Here is an 18,325-nt window from a genome sequence, read left to right as displayed (position 1 = left end):
GGCATGTCATCTCTGGAATTCAATTGTTTTTTAAAATCATTTATAATTAAAGGGACAAAATAAAATACGATCGTCTCATGCATATTTAATCATTCACACTTCCAGCTTTGAAACCATTTCCCTGCATGAATTTTCTCACTCATTTAAACTCTGAAGTCGACCGCTGTTTGCAAAAACATCTGGACAATGCAGCTTTCAAACTTGTTTTAAATTCGAAAAGCTGAATGCAGCTCTGTTGCCTTTTTTTTTTTTTTTTGGTTTGGTTTTGCTTCGCTTTAATAGCAAAAGTGAAAACTGAATGAAAGTTGGGGGGGTGGGGAGATGAGTCTAAAAAAAAAACCAAGCAGGGTTCAAGTCATCTTGAGTAGAAATGCAAATATGTGCATTTTGATTTAGCCTAATTAAACCCGTGTTATGTGCAAACACACCCTCTCTCCACTCTGACTTGGGTTTAAGACAGCAAATTAATTTCCTCCATGGAATATACTTTTGCCATAAACCCGCCCCTTCCCTGGACCACTAAAAATTTCCCACGAAGTCAAAACTCAGGTGGTCCCAGTTTCCTGCATAAAAGGGAGACGTGGGGCCACAAGGGTTCCCGCTGTTCTCATCCTCTCTGGGGATTGGAGACACGTTCTGACTTTTCATTTTTAGATGGAACATGTGGAATCAAGAGAAGAAATCAAAATCTCCAAAATTCTTCTGCCGCCTCTGAGAAGGAAAAGTGCTAGAACACCCACCAGCCTGCTAGTCCACCATGGCCTCATCCTCTACGCAAATGGCTGAAACCCTGAAAGGCCACTTGCCCCCCAAAGGGAGGGGGAGTCCCTGCGGGGTGAATGTGGAGTGGGGGTGTCTTGGGGACCCTCTGGGTTTCCATAGCATATCCCAAGCGCCTGTGGTGCTCCCTCCCCCACTGCCGCCCACTCTCCAATCTCTGGCTCTGCCAAGTGCAGGCTTGAAATTCGGGACAAGTGTGACACCTACCTGTGAAAGGGGGGAACCGTCCCCTCTTGGGTCCCCCGGTCCCAGCCCCACGGCTGCGCGGGAATCTGCCCCGCTGCCTACCAGCCCGCTCTGTCGCGGATGGAAGGAACATTCACTAATTTAATCAAATCCAACGAAGAGATCAATGCCTAATTTTGAAGGGGTAGAGAAGGCAGCGCCTTGGGAAAGCTTTCTCCTTGGCCTCCCCGAACGCTCCCCCCCCGCATTAGTCCACAGCACCTTTGAAATAGTAATAAGGGCTAAATCCGGCATAAAATCGAACTCATTAGCAAAGTTCACCAGCTGATTGCTTTGCATAAAACACGACACTGATTGGAAGTAATTAGGTTAAGCGATGGCGCTGGGGTGCAGAGTGTTTCTAGCTGCCTTTGCCATGTTGTCTCCCTTCTGGGCACAGGCTCCCGTCTCTCTCCTCCTTCCTCCGGGCCCAATCTCCTCCCAGCAGCCCCCAGTCAGTGATCAAATCTGCATTCAGGGTAGCGCCAGGCTCCCCCCAGCTTGAAGTCTAATTATGGCTTTACCCTCCTCCCCAGGTTCCCAGCAACCTTTCATTCCCCAATTCGGAAAAAAAGTTTGCCATTTGCACCTTTTGTCCAAGGCGATGGACAGTTCATTGAGGCTTCTTAAAAAGTAATGAGTGGCTCTGATTATGTTAAAATCTGTTTTAATTAAATATTTCGCATTTTACAAAGGCGGCTGCAGTTTCTCTTACTTTTTTAATCTAAGAGTATAACCTGTTTCCCTTCCGTAATAATACTTTAGCTCATACCCAGAAAAATCAATAGGTGTAAAAAATTAAATTAAACTTGTATTTTTAAACTATGAAACACTTTGGGGGGGGAACACAAATGTATATATTTATATTACAAAAAAACATTAAATGCCTGTACAGGTGTCTTATTTTCATAATTTACTTCAAAGATATTGAATTATCAATTTAAATACAAAAATGCTACATTAAATATACAGAATAAGATTTAATACAAATCCTTTTTTTTTTAAAGTTTTTCTTTTCGGGTGGTTAAGACATTTTTATGTGTCGGAGATGTTTACATTTTTATGCCTTCCATCTCCATGAACTAAACTTTTTAATAGGAGGGATAGTGTTTTTTTTTCTGTCTCTCTCTTTCTCTCTCTCTTTCTCTCTCTCTCTCGCTCTCTCTCTCAGTTGATGGAAATATAACTGCCAAGGCCATGATTTTATAATAAATTAGCAAAGTCCGGGACCGCCGCAGCCCGCGTTAAATGTCGGACATACCTTTCTTCAATTCATAGGGAGAGTCTTTGCACAGGTCTAGCTGGGACTGGCTCCGCAGCATTTTCGGGTCTTTAGCCAAAGCGTCCGCTCGGTTCAACACGGTCTGGTTTAATCCATTGAAATGCGAGCCCGGACCGGTTGTGGGGCCCGGCCCGGGGCCCGGGTGGCCGTGGAGGTGTCCGAAGGATCCATAGTTCGTGTAGCCGGGATAGAAGGGCGCCGTGTAGTAGAGAGGCCGGGACAGCACCGTCCCGCCTGGAAAGGGACACTGGGCCGAGGGCGAGCGCGACGGCGCGGGGCCCGGCGACGCGCGGCTGCCGGCTAGCGCTGGCCCGGCTCCCGGCCCGGGGCCCGGTGGGCACGGCGAGCCCTCGCTCCCGCCGCCCCCGTCCTTGACCTTGTCCGAGGAGGTGGCGATCTCGGCCAGAGACCACAGTTTGGGCTTGGCCAGCACCGCCTGCGGAGGCGGCGGCGGCGGCGAGTGGATGACCGAGGGCCCGCCGGGCGCCGGGGGCAGCTCTCCCGCGGCGGGGTGCGGGCCCGGGGCCGGCGCGCCCGAGGAGTAATGCGGGGCCGGCTCGTCCGCCAGCCGCGCCGCTGCGGGCCCGGCCGGGGAGGGCCCGGCGGCGCGGGGGGGCCCGGGCAGCGCGTCCAGGCGACCCTCCGAGGGCGGCTCCTTAAAATCCGAGTCGCTGAGGCTGCCCTCGGTCTCCTTGCCGGCGGGGGGTGGGCGGCCCCTGCAGCCGTTCGCAGCCCGCTGCCGCCTTCTGCTCCGCGCCTCCTGTGGGCGAAACCCGGGCGGTGAGAGGCGCCGAGGCCGGCCCGCGGGGGGCCCAGCTCGGCCCGCGAAGCCCAGGGCAAAGATCCGTCCCCGACCCGCCACCTCCGGACCCCGCGCGCCCTCCCGCTACCCTCCCCGCCAGGTTCCAAGCCCCCTTCCCTCGGAGACTGCCCCGCCGCGCATCCCTTTCCCGCCTCCACCAACCTGCTTCGGGGCCCTCGGGGTCGCCCTTGTCCTCGGGTTTCTGGGGCTCGTCTTCGTCGTTCTTCTCCAGGTCAATGTTCTCCTCCTCTTCCTCGTCCTCGCTGCGGTTCCGCGGCGTCCACGTCATCTTGTTCTCCTTCTTGAGGCGCCGGCGCGCGTTGGCGAACCAGGTGGACACCTGGGTGAGGGTCATCTTGGTGATGATGGCCAGCATGATCTTCTCGCCCTTGGTCGGGTAAGGGTTCTTGCGGTGCTCGTTGAGCCAGGCCTTGAGGGTGGCGGTGGCATCGCGCGTGGCGTTCTTCCTGTATGCGGGGTCCCCGTACGGGTAGGAGCCCAGGGGCGCGGCGTAAGGGTGGTACCCCAAGGAGCCCGCCATGCCCGGGCGTGTGGTCGTAGGGCGATCCCTGCGGGGAACAGGTAAAGAGAAGGTGAAGAGGAGGTCATGGTCCCCACTGCCACCTGGACGACCCGAGCAAACTTTTCCCTGCACCGGCGGGGCTGTGGGCAGCGGAGGCCCGAACTCTGGCTTCCCTCGGGGGTACAGCTGGAGCCTAGGTCCCAAGGGCAACCCCTCCCCCTTCTCAGAAGGCAGCGGGGGCGCCAACTCCTGATTAGGGGTCCTTGGTGTATAGGGGGTGGAAGGTGTCCTCAAAGCCGTCTCAGTCTCGGTGCCACCCTGCAGGTCCCCCGCGCGCAGCTTGGGTCACGGCTGTGCCAGGCCCTGCACCCAAAGAGGCCTGAGCGAACGCAGCGACTCTATGGTAAGCTCAGCGGCCCAGACTGCCTCTCTACAGGCGACCGGGAGAAAAGGGGTCGATCAAGGGAAGTCAAGGGACCCCCTGCCCACTTCCAAGCCCCCAGAGAGAAGCAAACCAAAAGCTACGCCTCGTCCCAACGTACCCAACCCCTGCAAAAGTGTTTCCTCATACCGAAGCTACGGCGCTTTTCCAGAAAGCACACCCGGCCGAAAAAATCCCGGATGCACCGCAAATCGGCCGACTTTTCAGAAATTTAATACCCCCAAATCGGATTGCGAAGATAGGATTACGGATTTGCAACATTTTGGAGGACTAATTAAAGGCGAGGCCAAACACATTTACATAGACTTAGCACGCCTCTGCTCTGATTTCAGGTTCATTTCTTTTGAAGTACTTTTCTCTCCCCCCCCCCCCCCCAGCAAAATCAATGATGATCATGATCATCATCATGATCCTCATCATAACAGAATTTGCAGGCCGGCCTGCAGCTCACGTTTGAAACGCAGAAGGTGCTCTTTAATTGCAGCGACCTCTCGCCCCCCCTCCACCTCCAAAAAAAACCACAACCTTTCCTCCAGCTCAGCGACCCCAGCAAGACGAGGCTCTCTTATCTCCGAATAACTCCTGAGCTCGAGGCCCGGGCGAAGCCTAGCGACACCACCGCTCAAGTTTGCACGGGCAGCAGCGACGCTCGGCCCGGGCGGTCCGCGGGCGCCGCCGAGGCCCGGGTCCCCCCGCAGCGCCCGCCCGCCCGCCCGCCTGCCCCGCCGGCCCCCGCGGCCCGCGCGGCTCGCGCTCACTCACCACGTACGAAGAGAAGGCGGCGGCCGCTGCAGCCGCCGGGTCGGCGCCGTACTGGAGGTGCGAGTTGTAGCCCGGCGAGGGCGCCGTGAAAGCGGTGGAGCCGGCGTAGGGCGAGAACGCGGAGCCGGACGACGAGCGGCCGAGCTCATCGGTGCGGGGCCCCGAGATGACGCTGGTGCTGTAAGCCGGGCACGAGTAGAGCGCCAGCGAGGCGGACGGCTGGTACAAGTAGCCCTGCGGGTAGGACATGGCCACACACGGGCATGGGGCGCGCCGCTCCGCGGCCGCCAACGAGCCGGGCGGCGCCCTGCTAGGGCGAGCGGGCGGGCACCTGGCCTCCGGCTGCCCCGAGCCGCCGCTCCTCGGGCCCCGGCTCCCGGGTTCCGGCCCGCGGCGCCTCCTTGCTGGCTTCCCGCGCGCCTCTGGCTGCGACCGCCGAGCCCCGCTGCTCTGCGCGCCTCGCTCGCCCCGGATGGCTTTGCCTCCCCCCCCTCCCCACCTCCTCCTCCTCCTCCTCCTCCCTTGCTGCTTTCTCTTTTTTCCCCCCTTGCTCTTTGCACTGGGGGGCTCTGCTTTTGGCTTCGCAAAGGTCCTGCCAAGATGCTAAGTTGGAAATTGAGGATTCTGACGCCTTGTGCGCGCCTGAAGCTCCTCCTTCCCGGGGTGTAGTCGGTGGGAGGACTGGCAGGAGCCTCTGGGCGGCCGCAGCCAACCCGGCCGCCAGGCGCGCCTGGCCCTCTCCCTCTTCCTCCTCGGCTCCCTCTCCCGCTCGCTGGCGCTCCCCTCGCCCCTCCCTCGCGCCCGCCTCTCCGGCGCGGCCCTCCTCTCCCCCCTCCTCTTTTTCTCCCCCCCTCCCCTGCCCGGTCTCTCTTCCTCTCTCGTTTGCTCTCAGACTCTCGAGCGCCGGCCCCAGGATGACAATCACATCCCAGGCGCGCCGAGCTCCAACTTTCTGCCGCTGCAAGAATGTCCCGGGTGGAGCAGCGGTTCCGACGCACGCACGGCGGGACCCGGTGACCACGGCCCGCCGACTCGGGAACACAAAGGCCACGAAGCGGCAGATCGCGCGCCCGCGAACGCTCGGCTCGCTCCTCGCCACCGTAAATCGCGGAGTTAGCGGATTTCTGGTTAGCCCAGAGCCCGGGCTCCCAGACAGATCGCCGCCCATCGACCCCTTGTTTCTTCGCCCCCAAGAGGGAGAGGGTCCGGGAGCTGGAGAAAGACTCGGTGACTCGAAAAGAAGGTCCCTGGGAGCGCCGGGTGGACGCCCGCGTCCAGGGCGCGGGGACTCGGGGACGACGATCCTTCTCCGCCAGCAGCAGCAGGTGGGCGAGATGAGGGCCGTGGACATCTGCACGTCTGAGTTCCAGCCCTCCTTCCACCGAACCCCTGCCAGACGGCGAGGGAGGAGACGCCAGGGACCCCGGACAATGTGGGTAGCTTTGTGAAAGTAGTGGGACGGAACTGCAGATGGACACCCCACCCCCACCCCCCCGCGCGGGTCTCCGGACCCCACTAAGCCGGCGACCCCCGACACTTGCCATGCCTGCATGGCGCTCTTTCCGAACTTTCACCCTGCCAGGCCCGTGAGGAGGTGGAATCCGGGTCCCTTTCCCGTTCGCAAGCACTCTCACACCCGCCCACGTTCCATTGCAAACACTCTCCCAGAGCAGTGCCCAGCCCAACCCAACCACTGTTTGCTCAGCGAGGCGCTGGCAAGACAAATACACACACACACACACACACACACACACACGCACACACACACAACTGAGTCACACGCAGAGCCCTGGCCCCCACGACGGTCACGCACTTAGAATACAAAACAGATCCCTTTTCTTTTCTTTCTTTTTCTGTTTTTTTTTTTTTAAGCTCGGCTGTCCACATCGCGCCGCCGCCAGCAGCCGCGGGCGCACTCGAGCTGCTGGGACAGACAGGGGCGCTGGTGAACCAGGACGAGGGCGGGCACCGTGATGGGCGGTACCGCCCCCCCCCCCACTCCCCAGCTCGTTTATATCACGAACGCCGGCCTTTTTGACACTAGGGTCACGTGCACGTCGAAACACAGCTGTGCACAGAGTTTTCTCCCAACCTTGACGGCGACGGGCTAACAGGCACTAGCTCCCAGGCCCGCGCCGCAGGACACCCGCGGACCTAACTAACTAACACACCGCTCGCGGCCCCCGCTCGGCGGCGCGAACTCACGCCGGGCGCGCTGCGCTCGCTCCGCCCCGTGTCAGTTCCCACCCCCTTAGGCTCCGCCCCCACGCCCCCAGCCGGCTTTCTCTCGGGCCCGCCCCGTCCTAGCCCTCTCGGCCGGCACCTCTGATTGGACGCCGGCCAGCTCAGGCCCCGCCCAGCCGCGCCGAGCGCCCGCTCCCCGCCGAGCCGCGGCGCCGAGGGGGCGGGGCGGGGCGGGGCTTTGGCGCGCTATTGTCATGGAGACGGGAAGCCGGCGGTGGAGGTGGCAGCCGCAGCCCGGGCTTGAAGTGTCCTGGCGAGCCGGCTGGGCTGAGATCGAGGGGAGCCCCGGTCCTCCCCATACACACGCCCCTCTCCCCCCCACCCCTCCCCAGTCCCGTGACTCCCGGAGCCTGAGAGGGGAAGGCAGAGGTGGCCCGCGGAGACGGTTCCCGGAGCGCGCGGGGGGCTCCGCAGCGGCGCGAGCATCCCCGCCCCGCTCCCCTCTCCCTCTCTCTCTCTTTCTCCCGCCTCCCGCGGCCGACTCGGCGCCGCAGCGCCCGCCCCCGGCTCCGCCTGCCGCCTGCCGCCGTGGCCCCTCGCGCTAACGGTCGGGAGCGGCCCGCGCGCGCCGCCCGCCGGGGGCTCGCACCAGCCACGAGGGAGCGTCCGCGGCCCGCGCGTCCGCGCGCGCGGCTACTGAGAGGTGAGCCCGGGCGCGCCGCGCGTGCAGCCGAGACCCCCCCGCCACCGCCCGCCACAATCCCGCGACCCCGCGCCGCCGACGGGACGCGGTCAGGGTCGCCCCAGGGCAGGCCTCTCTCCCTGGGTCCCGGTCACGGGTGGGCGGCCACGTGGGCGTGTCCCTTGCAGCCACGCGCGGCGCCTTCACCTTGTCGGGATGGAGGGTTGCGGGGTTGGGCAGCGGGGGTGCGGAGGGAGGGGGATCCCCGGGACTGTTCGGGGCGAATGCTGGTTTCCGAGAGAGATGGAGCCGTTAGTGGTAGGTGGCACCGAGAATGTGAATCTGTCACCCAGACATCCTCATTACATCATCCTGCCCCCACCGCATCCCGCCTCTCCCCCCCGTAAGGGTCCTCCCCCTACTCCCCAACACACTTCCCTCCTCTACTGTCCGCTCTTCTCTTTGGGGTGTCCAGGGCTGGAGAGAATCCCGAAAGAGACTTGCGGCTGCCTTGAGAATTTATGGTTCCGTGGCCGTGGTTGTCACCTCCGCTCTGCGTCAAATTTAAGGCTCATTTCTTAAGGATGTCTCTATTTTCTGCTTTATTTGCACATTGATGGCTCTGCTGCTGCTCGGCTGGCCACAGCCGCCCCGGCATCCCGGGTAGACTCGTGTTAATATAGGAAAGGGAAGAGCTGATCATCCGCTAGCCGACCGCGGCTCAGGGAGCATCTGGCAGCGTGTTCGCGTATTTTTAAAAACTAATTAATTGTTATTATTATTATTATTTTTAATGTGAAAGCACTCACCTTTTCTCAGGTCAACACCAACTCAGAACTTTTTTTTTTTTTTAAATCTTGGTAGTGTTGACAAGGCGTTCCCCTCTCCCACCTTGCCTCCTTTTATTCATCAGTGTTTCAGTCTGGGGGGAGGAGGGAGGAGGAATCCTGCTTGCATGTTTCATTGTAATAGTTTCTCTGGTTCTCGGCAGAGGTGGCAGCTAATGTGCCTCTTAACTCCAGGTTACCAAGAAGACTATTTGGGGGCAAAGGAAGGGGGGTGGCCATTACATTTGTTTTCTTTGCAAACATTTTAACCTGACACTAGGGGTGGGTGGATATGCCCCAGTTTTTTTTTTTTTAAGTGCGACTTTAACATTTTTTTTTTCTAATTTGAAAAGCTTCCTAAGGGTTTGTTAGCTTGTCATGTCTCACCATGCATCCAGTAACTTTTTACAGTTTGAAACTGTTCAGTAAGAACCACAATTGGATCACCCAGATTTGGCCATAAGAGCTTGCTCTTCAAGTTATGACTGCACAGTTGTCATTGTTTAAGTCAAGCGCAGAAGAGGTTATTCCTGTTTATTTAGTGTAATAACTGTTTATAGTTAAAACTTTAAAGACTCATAAAAAGTAGGTCTGCTGTGTTTTAAAGATCTCATCATTCTTGTGGGAGAGACACAACACCCAGTTCTAGAAAAGGTAACAGATTGCTTCTGTCATATAGCTTTGCTGTTTTGGAGTGTACTTAAAGGATTATGATTGATAAGGCTGTCTTGCCAGAGAATGTTGACACAGGTGTGCGTCGTTATCTTAATTAAGATCCTGAGAAAATGTTGTCTATAAAATGGTGACACAAGAAGGGCGGCATATTTTTTTGTATAGTTTTGCTCCAGGAGAATTTAATTGAGTCTGAAACCTGGCTTTGCACTTCCAGATTTTTGTGAGCACTTTGGCAACAGAACTTCTCAGGGAGAAATAATAGTTTAATGTGAAGTGTACTGGCATGTCCTAGAACTACTTGTGGCTTTTTGGCAATGCTTTGTCGGCTTGCTTACGTGGTGTTTCTCTCTCTCTCTCTCTCTCTCTCTCTCTCTCTCTCTCTCTCTCTCTCTCTCTCTCTCTCTCTCTCTTTCTCTCTCTCTCCTCTCTCTCTCTCTCTCTCCTCCCCCTCTCCCTCCCTCTTTTTGGTGGAATAATGATTACTAATTTAGAAAGAAAAGCACATACAGAGCAGGCAGTATATGATTAGACAAATTTCTATTAGTGTTCAAACTGAATCTGCAAAGGAAGGCATGCTTCCTGTGCAGAAGTAGGAATATAGTAAAAAGGTAAATATAAGAGAAATGTACGCCACTTTAATTTTTGAAAAAGTTTCCTAGGGTGGTTTAAGGATCTACAAACAATTCTGTTTTCATTTCACCAAGTACTTAGGCACATTGTTTATGGCATGCCTTGTTTTTTTTTTTTATTTCCAGCCATAGAGAACTATTTTATCTCTTCCAAAATAGTACTGTGTAAATTTGAATTGATGAGCAAGTGCAGGAGTGCATTTGGCCTCTTATTAGTTTAAGGATCTGAATCATAATTTGGGTGACCACTAAAATAATATACTGTCTTTCAGTTCAAATCTTTGAATACGAAAACAATAGCAAAACGGATGCTGTTGATGACATTACCCTTGGCTTACCCAGCACCTAATACCCTTTAACATAAGTATTGCATTAAGATTTCCTCCCCTCCCTCTCTTTGTAGCTCATGGTTTCCTGGAAGCTGGCTGTCCATCAGGGTGTGTGTAAGATGTGTGAGTGTTTTTCTTTAATATTAAAATTCATTGTAGGAGAGGAAATGAAAGTGGAGGAGCCCATAGGCATATGATCGAAGAAGCCAGGTGTAGAGTCACAGCTCATTCGTGACTCCAAGGAAAATTAGCTGGCTAGAATTACATGGTCAACTAAAATCAAAGACAGACTCATTTATATTTGTTTGCTGAAACTAAAACAAGAGCATTAATTTTGAAATAATTGCTATACTTACCCCCTAGTTCCCCCATCAAAATTCTTTTTCTAGCAGTTAAGATCAGTATCCCTCAGCTATAATTTATGTGTTATTTTCAAATGTATTATGTTGTGTTCAAAGAAATGAAATAGGAACGAATTAAATGCCTATTGTTGATTTGAACAAATAAATTTTATGTTGTTATTAAATAGATCCTTATATATTGGTGAAGTCTTTAAAAATGTGAGTTATTCTTTTACTGATAGGGAGACATGCAAATGAAATCATGTAATGCTGAGTGAGTTAAACAAGTTCTTTAAAATAGATTTATAAAAACAGTATCAAATTTTGGAATAATGTTTTAGCGCTGAGGTCTACGCTGTGCAGTAATAACCCACTATCTTTGTATATTTCCCTTCAATTTCTATACAGTATTGACTCTTGTATTTTTAAACATCTTGGCAGTGTATTTGTTAGCTATTTTATAGAGAAAAGATATTCTTAATAGAATAGCAGCAGATACAGAAGAAGATGTACAATCATGGACTTATTTTTGTCTATTCCAATTATTGACTCTTGTTTGCTTTCATAGTGCAGCTCCAAAGTATGTTACTTATGACTTATTTCTGCATAAATATGCAGCATTTTTATAGCAAGAGTAGACCTAAAGCACCAATTTAGCTTGGCAAATTCACTTAGATGCTTCAAAATTGAAAACTAGTATATTCTAATGTAGTTTGAGTGTAAGTCTTTATTAGTGAGGATGCACTTAACATTTGTTCAGGAGAAGAGAATATAATTTTCTCCTGCAGCTGTCATTTATGTAATCCATTTTTCTAGCCTTTTCTCAGGCTAATGATATTCCACACCTTGATACAGCCTTTATTTGTTTATTTGCCATAATATGGAGTGATACCTGGGAGAAAATTAGATTAGATATTCATATCTAATATCCCACACGTATTTAACTAGTTTTCTGTGTTTCCTTGAACAGAATCGTTTCCATTTTCTGTGCAGGTGATAAGTATGATGCTTCCTTAATACATTTGGATGTTTTCTGCTAAGTTCACTTCTGAAGTATGGGCTTCCTTCAGATTTTGGCTGAAATTTGTCTTGTAATCCCCATGTTCATCTGCAAGTGAGTGACCCCATCCCATGCAGTGTGCTTTGTGTGGAATAAATCCCAAATAGCATCAGTGTGAGTTTTACCAAAGTATTTATGTTGGTTATGAAGCCTAAGTACAGAATGTAGAGAATGTCTCTTAAGACTTTTGATTCTTAAAATTTTGTTAATGCATCAGGGGCACAGTAAATAGGAAAAAAATCAGAGTCATGGAAATACACTGAAGAATGTCTTTATTTTCTAGTTATTCATAGTGAAATGTATAAATGTAGTGCTTTTCATAAAAATCAAAATAAAGCCATGGTGTTTCATAGACAGAATTGCTGTTTTAAAGAACTAATCTGTTTATACCAAATTAAAAAATTCTCATTATTTTCATTATTTACCTGAGTCTTTTAAGTTATTTAAAGAATATATATGTACATATGTGCATATATATTCATATGTATATATGCATTCCATCTGTGGGTTCCAAGCTCTTATAATGACGAGAAGTATACATCTATGCATAAAATTGCCATTTTCATCTAAATAGGGGCTGTTGGATTCAAAGAGATGAGAAAAATTCATTTTGCAGAATATCTGTGCTGTCTAATGGACAGAGAAAGAACTAGATTTAGTGATGGAGAACGTTTTGTTAAGTAAAAATAAAGCAGTTATGTGACAAAAATCTATGCTAATATTATAGACAACAACTATAATTTGTTCAGCTTTCAGTAGAACAAATGTTTCTCTGTGTGTATTTTCAAAGACATTAAAGTGATTTTTTAAATGCCATATGAAGTAATATATAATTGTTTGCAAATAGCACGCTTGTGTTCCCCTGTGACTGATTGGGTTTTATGGAGATGGGATTTCATATATGACCAAGAGCTGAAGCATTGCGGCAAGTTAAAAAATAAGCAACACAAATATCAAGAGAATGTTAAGCGGTGAGCAATTTGATTCCTCTTTGTTTGCTTTAATCTTAGGGATTTTTTTTTTCTTGTCTAAGGATAAAATAAGGAAGACTCTAAACATCTATGTAAATCAGTTGAATTGTATTTTTGTGTATCAGCCAGAATTTCTATTTTATGTATAATAATGGTATTCAAATGTGTTATAACCAGTATTCCTTTTATATAAAATAGGGTTATGTGGTGGGAGGAGAGGTTCTTCACTATTAAAAAAAATGAAACAAAAATATGCTCTCAGAAATGATGGCTTATGATTGATTAACTGAGGACATTGTACTGAACATTCTCGAGTAGAAATAGTCAGAATATGCTTTTTGAGGACTGTATCATATAGGAAAAGGAAACCTGAAGTATTGCTAATTAAACTGGAATTCTACTAAGGGCAGAAATGGTAGGAAAGATGACACTAACTCTTGCTGTTGTTTATTTTTAAGAATCTGCAGTTCATAATGGAGCTACTCGACTGGCTATTGGGAGGAGGAGATTCTGAAGATAGGGAGGTAATATTATCTCTTTTGAAGGGATGCAGTCTCTACCAATCTTTTTTACATATAAGAACTTTTTATCTCGTAGATAGAAATTTCTTTAATTTGGGATATGAAAGCAATTTGATTTTCATTTGGTAAGTTTTTGAGCTGCTTCTCCTAGGCACTGGGCTGTGCTGGGGAGTGCTGAGATGTCCCGTGGAGGCATACTCAGCACCCTTAAAATAGCTTCTTTCTGAGAATTAGGTCTCTGATGGTGGCCCACACAGTTGAGTAGGTGTCATTTTAATTTGTGGTTGATGTACGTGTGTGCATTTAGCATGTTGCTTAACTGTCCTCATTTACCTCCCACTTCTTTGTTGCCCTCTGTGAGGGAATGTGCTCTCTGCAGGGCGATTTACTGCCAGGCACCACCAAACACTGAGTGGGAGACTTGGTGGTTGACAACTGGTTCCAGAACTCTGCCAAGGAGTTAGCTGGGCCCACCCTGGGCCCAGCACAAGGAGACTGAAAGGCAGTTCTTACCCTCGTTCATAAATTTGGGCCCCCTTTCATTCTTTGTATAATCCTAGGCTATGGGTAATACTTTCCTTTTCCTTTTACTAGGTTGGCTTGTTGCTTATTTTGCAGCTGTTGTGAGGTTTACATGCAATGGAGTTTCTGTTTTGTTTTTTTTCACATAGTATCTTTGATAAGTTACTTGCATTCTCTTTCATTTAAAAAAATGTAATGTTGCTCTTCAAGAATGATCTGAGGTTCTTGAAGAACAAAAATTGTATTTAATTTTGTATCAATAAGATAGTTTTCTATCTTCTCATACTGTTGCCAGATAGATTATGCAGGTTTAATTAAACATGGAGTAAGTACCCTCTTGTAAAGGAATTATTATGTTTAAGAATGTTATATATTTGCCTTCTAAAAGAAAAATGATGTTCCTGTCATCAAAAAATGTCTACTCCCTGGACTATATCTTTGGGGAAGATTGATAGAATAATCAAGGGCTTCATGTATTTAATTATGTAATTAGGGAATTGGTAAGCAGTATGGTATAAAAAGAGCGAGTGTACATTGAGAAACAAAAACCTCTAAGAATGTTTGATCATTAAATCAAATAATGTTTTTGGTTAGTACAACATGAGGGTGAAATATACCAACGTCAGATTCTTTTATTCATGCCTAGGAAGAGGTTGGAAGCAGTTGAGGAAGTCATTAAAAAAATGACAATATCAAGGTGATTACTTGGAACATCATATACATTTGCAACATTATTCAATATTATGACCATGACCAACTTTTACACTTTCATATAGTTGGGTTATTACTCTGGTTTTTGAGACAGTCTCTAGTATAGACTGTCTGTGGTATAGCTTTTATATGAGATGCAAGAGTATTTTTGAATGATTAGGTCTTGGTGATTATCTTAAATAGGCTATAATATTACAAGGTTGAAATGTAATATTTATTAATAGAAGGAAATATAAAATTTAATATCTGGGCAACTGAGACCTTTAAACCTACTTTAAAAGTATAATCTTGACATCTATGACTCTATTTTTTATCTTTGTTATGTTGGTAGAATTATGGATTTTCTATAATCTGAATATCTTATGTATTAATTCAAAATTTTATTCCCTATAATGGACTTTTAAAATAAGGGCTATAGGTGCTTTCGAGAATAAAATTTTGAGTCAGGAGCTAATTTATTAAGCACCAGTACACAGAAAAGCAGCCGTGATTAATTCTGAACTGTGAAAGGAGGTAGGTAAAGCTGTTTTCAGCTGAAATTTACTAATGCAGCAACCATTTAAATTAAATGTTTGTTAACATAATAGTGATGGCATTTTCTCCTCCTCCTCCTTGTGGTTTTGTCCAACTAGATGTTACAGTGGCAGTTGCACTGACTGTTAAGTGTTTAAATGATGACACCATTATGTGAAGTGATTTTGAAATGAGAGATTCCAGCCAAGAATTACATCTGCTCCCATCCCCTTCAAATCATACTCTCTGGCAGTACAGATTATGATTGATTTGTTTGTGACAGATTGCAGGAAACAGTCATTGATTTTTCAATATTTTACCTTAAAATTATTTACAGTTGTAACCATGGGGAGGTATTTCCATGGGCTGTCAGCCCCTGAAAGACTAGGATAATATTCCCTGCTCTCTGACAAGACAAATTACCTGTAATGAGTGCAGTAGCTGAAGGGTATACTTTTATTTTAAAATATGTCAATAACCCCAGTGACTAAACGAATATTGATTTAGCATAATGAAGCCTGAGTAATGTGAAAATGAGCTTTTTCAAGGGGCATGGTAAAGACTTTCTTTTTCACTGGTTCTAAGAAGCTTTTCATTCTTTTTAACTTGCTATTGGAGATAAGGAGTTTATATGCAAACCATCAGGAATGATAGTGTTGTTTGTGATAACCAAGGTTCAAATATTTTGCCCTGGCTTTTTATCGATTCTTTTTCAAATCTTATTTTGCGTCTTACTTTGAGTTATAGAACAGCTACTGATTTGCTTGATGTTATCTTTAACCAACTTAATATATTAGCAGTTTCATTGTATTTCGCATTAGAGCCTCTGATAGTGAATATTAAAATATAGCTATATATAAAGTCATTTGTAGATGATATAATAATTATCTACAGACATTTCAAATGTGCTATTTTAACATTTAAGGTACTTTAGGATGGTTCCTAGTTTCTGGACGTCAGATTGCTTTCAGGGAATAAAGATAAATTTACTTAAGTCCTTTTATTTAGGCATTAGTACATGTTTTTATTTTTGTTAGACTTGTCCCTTTTAGAAAAGGTAATTATCAACATTTTTGTGGATAAAAATTAATTCACATAAGTCCCTTCAATAAGAATGATAGTGAAAAAAAGAGAACGCTAATTTATAGACCATCAAGGAACCTGAAGATTTTATGCCGGAGTATTTCCATATATCTTATTTGGCTAGCAGAAAACAGGGTAAATAATACCTATGATATTCAGCAGAAAATGGAGTATTTGAATAAGATGTCAAAAACCTATATTTCATAGTAGGCGAACATATTTAATGAATACTAAGAGTCATAAAATCTTATTAAGTGCAACAGATAAAATCCCTTTTATAAATTTAAAATGAGTTACGATTTAAAGAAAATTCAGGTGGCTCATTGTGAGTGCTGGTTCTGATAACATGGCATTGGAAACATGGCAAGAAAATAAAAGATAGAAACATTTTTAATAGGAAAAGGATCGGCTCTAGAACAAAAATTATTCTTTTTTTTTTCCAAGGGATTTGCCTAAGGGTATGACACAGATGATCTCTGCCACTCGTCTCTAGTTGTGTCCTGCAATAAACTGGATGCTTTATAAAATACAGGTCCCTGGCTTCAGTGCTGTAGGGTTTTATTTCTCTTTTCTCTTGGCCCCCAAGTGTTCCTCTTTTTTTCTATAAAAGAGCCTTGGAAAGACAGAAATATGAAAGATGAGCCATCATCAGCTATAAAACTGATAGCCCTAATTCTTCAACCTTTAATTTAGTTTGTGGTTTTTAAAAGTTGATGTAGTATCCATGGAGCTAATGCCTTCCAGAAAAATAATGGACATAGATATTTTCCTTAAGATTTTTAATGAAGCTTTAATTTTTTTCAGACAGATCTGTGCTAGGAAATTTGAAATGCATTTTGTTTGTTCTGGAGTAAAATAATAAATGTATAATGATCAGCACCTCTTGACCCCATCATTTATTTGAGCTTGTATGTTTTACAGTATAGTATAGGGCTGTTTATATGAATTGAATTTTAGGTTTAATTATAAAACTACCTAAAATAAATTAAAGTGAAATTTTTTTCTGGGAAAATTGTTCTCCTTTTGATACTATATCTGTCTTCTTCCTTTGGAAAAAATATCCTGCCTTAGTTCTCCTTTAGAAAAAAAATACTATTTATATAAAGTATTTTTAAACCATGAAAGTCATTGCCTGGGGTTGATTGGTTAAAACATTAATTTTTTTGGAAAGGAGAAAATGCCCCCACTTAAATTTTTTTCTTGTATTGGTATCTATTAAGATAAACAGTTTACTTTGCTACGGTACATACCACTCTACTTAATTTTTTTTTTCAGAATTTATTTTTCTGTGTTTGGTCTGACCTTTTATGATAACTTAATATAGGAACAAATTAGCATATAATTCCATTTTCCATGTGACCTGAACCAGTTTCAAAATTGTACCACAACTTTTGGGGGGGGGGGGACAATTTGATAGTTTGCATACACTCTAGTATTAAGAGTTTGCGAATGTCTAGTGCATCCGGACTAGTGTGTTATCAAAAATGTTTTAAAGTAAGCAGTTAGAGAGGAAAACCCTAATTACTAAGTTATTAAAATGCCTCTGAAGGTAGCATTTTTAATTAGTGTACGTAATTGATTAGTGATTTGTCTTCTTCCAAGCATAAAGCAGCATGGTGAAGTAAAGTGCAGTCAGTGATGTATAAAATATTAGGAATTGATAGTGACAATGATCATGACAACTAAATATTTTTTTTAGATTCAGCCATCAGTCTTTGACATTTCCTGTGGTCTGTTTCAATCTAGATGCAAAGGACATGGAAAAATCAAGTGCTCAAGTGGTTTAAATATGTTTTGGATGTCCCTATTTATAGACTACAGTATTTTTCCAATTAAAATTCTCAGTTGTCACGAAGAAGGGGGTTATGCTCTTTTTGATCACCAATTTCATCGAAAATGCTTGGTATTGTAGAGTACTACCAAACATTTTCTGTTTTAATCAAAGTATACAAAAAATAAAATCAGTTTTATATGTTGGATTGAATAATTATTTGTTTTAAAAGGGTGGTTTTAAAAGAGTCCCTTTCCCCCTCAGAGCATTTCTTCTTCCAATGTGATATTATTAGAGTAGCTTTAAAATTGCTTTCTAATGTGTCTCCATTATAATTATAGGAGAAAAAAGACTTGAAAGGTATCCATATGTACATTTTAATTCTCTTTATTAGTCCCACTGGAGTAAAACATTTTCTCCTCAAACAATCTATTAGCTCAGCCCAAGACACCGGAAAAAATTTGCCTTAACTGGCAAAGCATTTGTTATGCGTTTGAACATTTGTTTTTTTGTAAGAAAGACTGCCACCCACTTCTTTCACAAGTTCCTATATTTGGGTAGTCTGAATAATGGCGGGTTGTCCTGCCATTGGGAAATTCCTTGTTGTGGTTAATGTGGTGGCTATAGGGATATGGAAACGGAAGGATCCCTCTGTGGCAAGGGCTTCCAGACTCCGGGGTGGGGATACTG

At 46.5% G+C, this 18,325-nt stretch overlaps 1 protein-coding gene and 1 long non-coding RNA gene across 2 annotated transcripts; one reads left to right on the top strand and one right to left on the bottom strand.

The window, feature by feature from the left end:
* Positions 1-1,899: 1,899 nt before the first annotated feature.
* Positions 1,900-5,311, bottom strand: IRX5 (iroquois homeobox 5). The gene is given in 5 exon segments (XM_056136402.1): positions 1,900-2,990; positions 2,992-3,047; positions 3,252-3,636; positions 3,638-3,658; positions 4,817-5,311. Coding segments are annotated over 5 exon segments (1,452 nt in total). The 5' UTR covers positions 5,066-5,311; the 3' UTR covers positions 1,900-2,249.
* Positions 5,312-7,529: 2,218 nt separating this feature from the next.
* On the top strand, positions 7,530-17,839 carry LOC130044270 (uncharacterized). Its single transcript, XR_008795385.1, has 6 exons — positions 7,530-7,703; positions 11,477-11,597; positions 12,391-12,514; positions 12,973-13,038; positions 14,204-14,254; positions 17,564-17,839. It is a non-coding gene; the product is annotated as an uncharacterized LOC130044270 (long non-coding RNA).
* Positions 17,840-18,325: the final 486 nt, after the last annotated feature.

Source organism: Sorex fumeus, unplaced genomic scaffold (genome assembly GCF_029834395.1).
Source record: "Sorex fumeus unplaced genomic scaffold, SorFum_2.1 ptg000122l, whole genome shotgun sequence".
Lineage (NCBI taxonomy): Eukaryota > Metazoa > Chordata > Mammalia > Eulipotyphla > Soricidae > Sorex > Sorex fumeus.
Note: the sequence above shows the minus strand (reverse complement) of the source record. Positions and strands in the feature narration are given on the sequence as shown.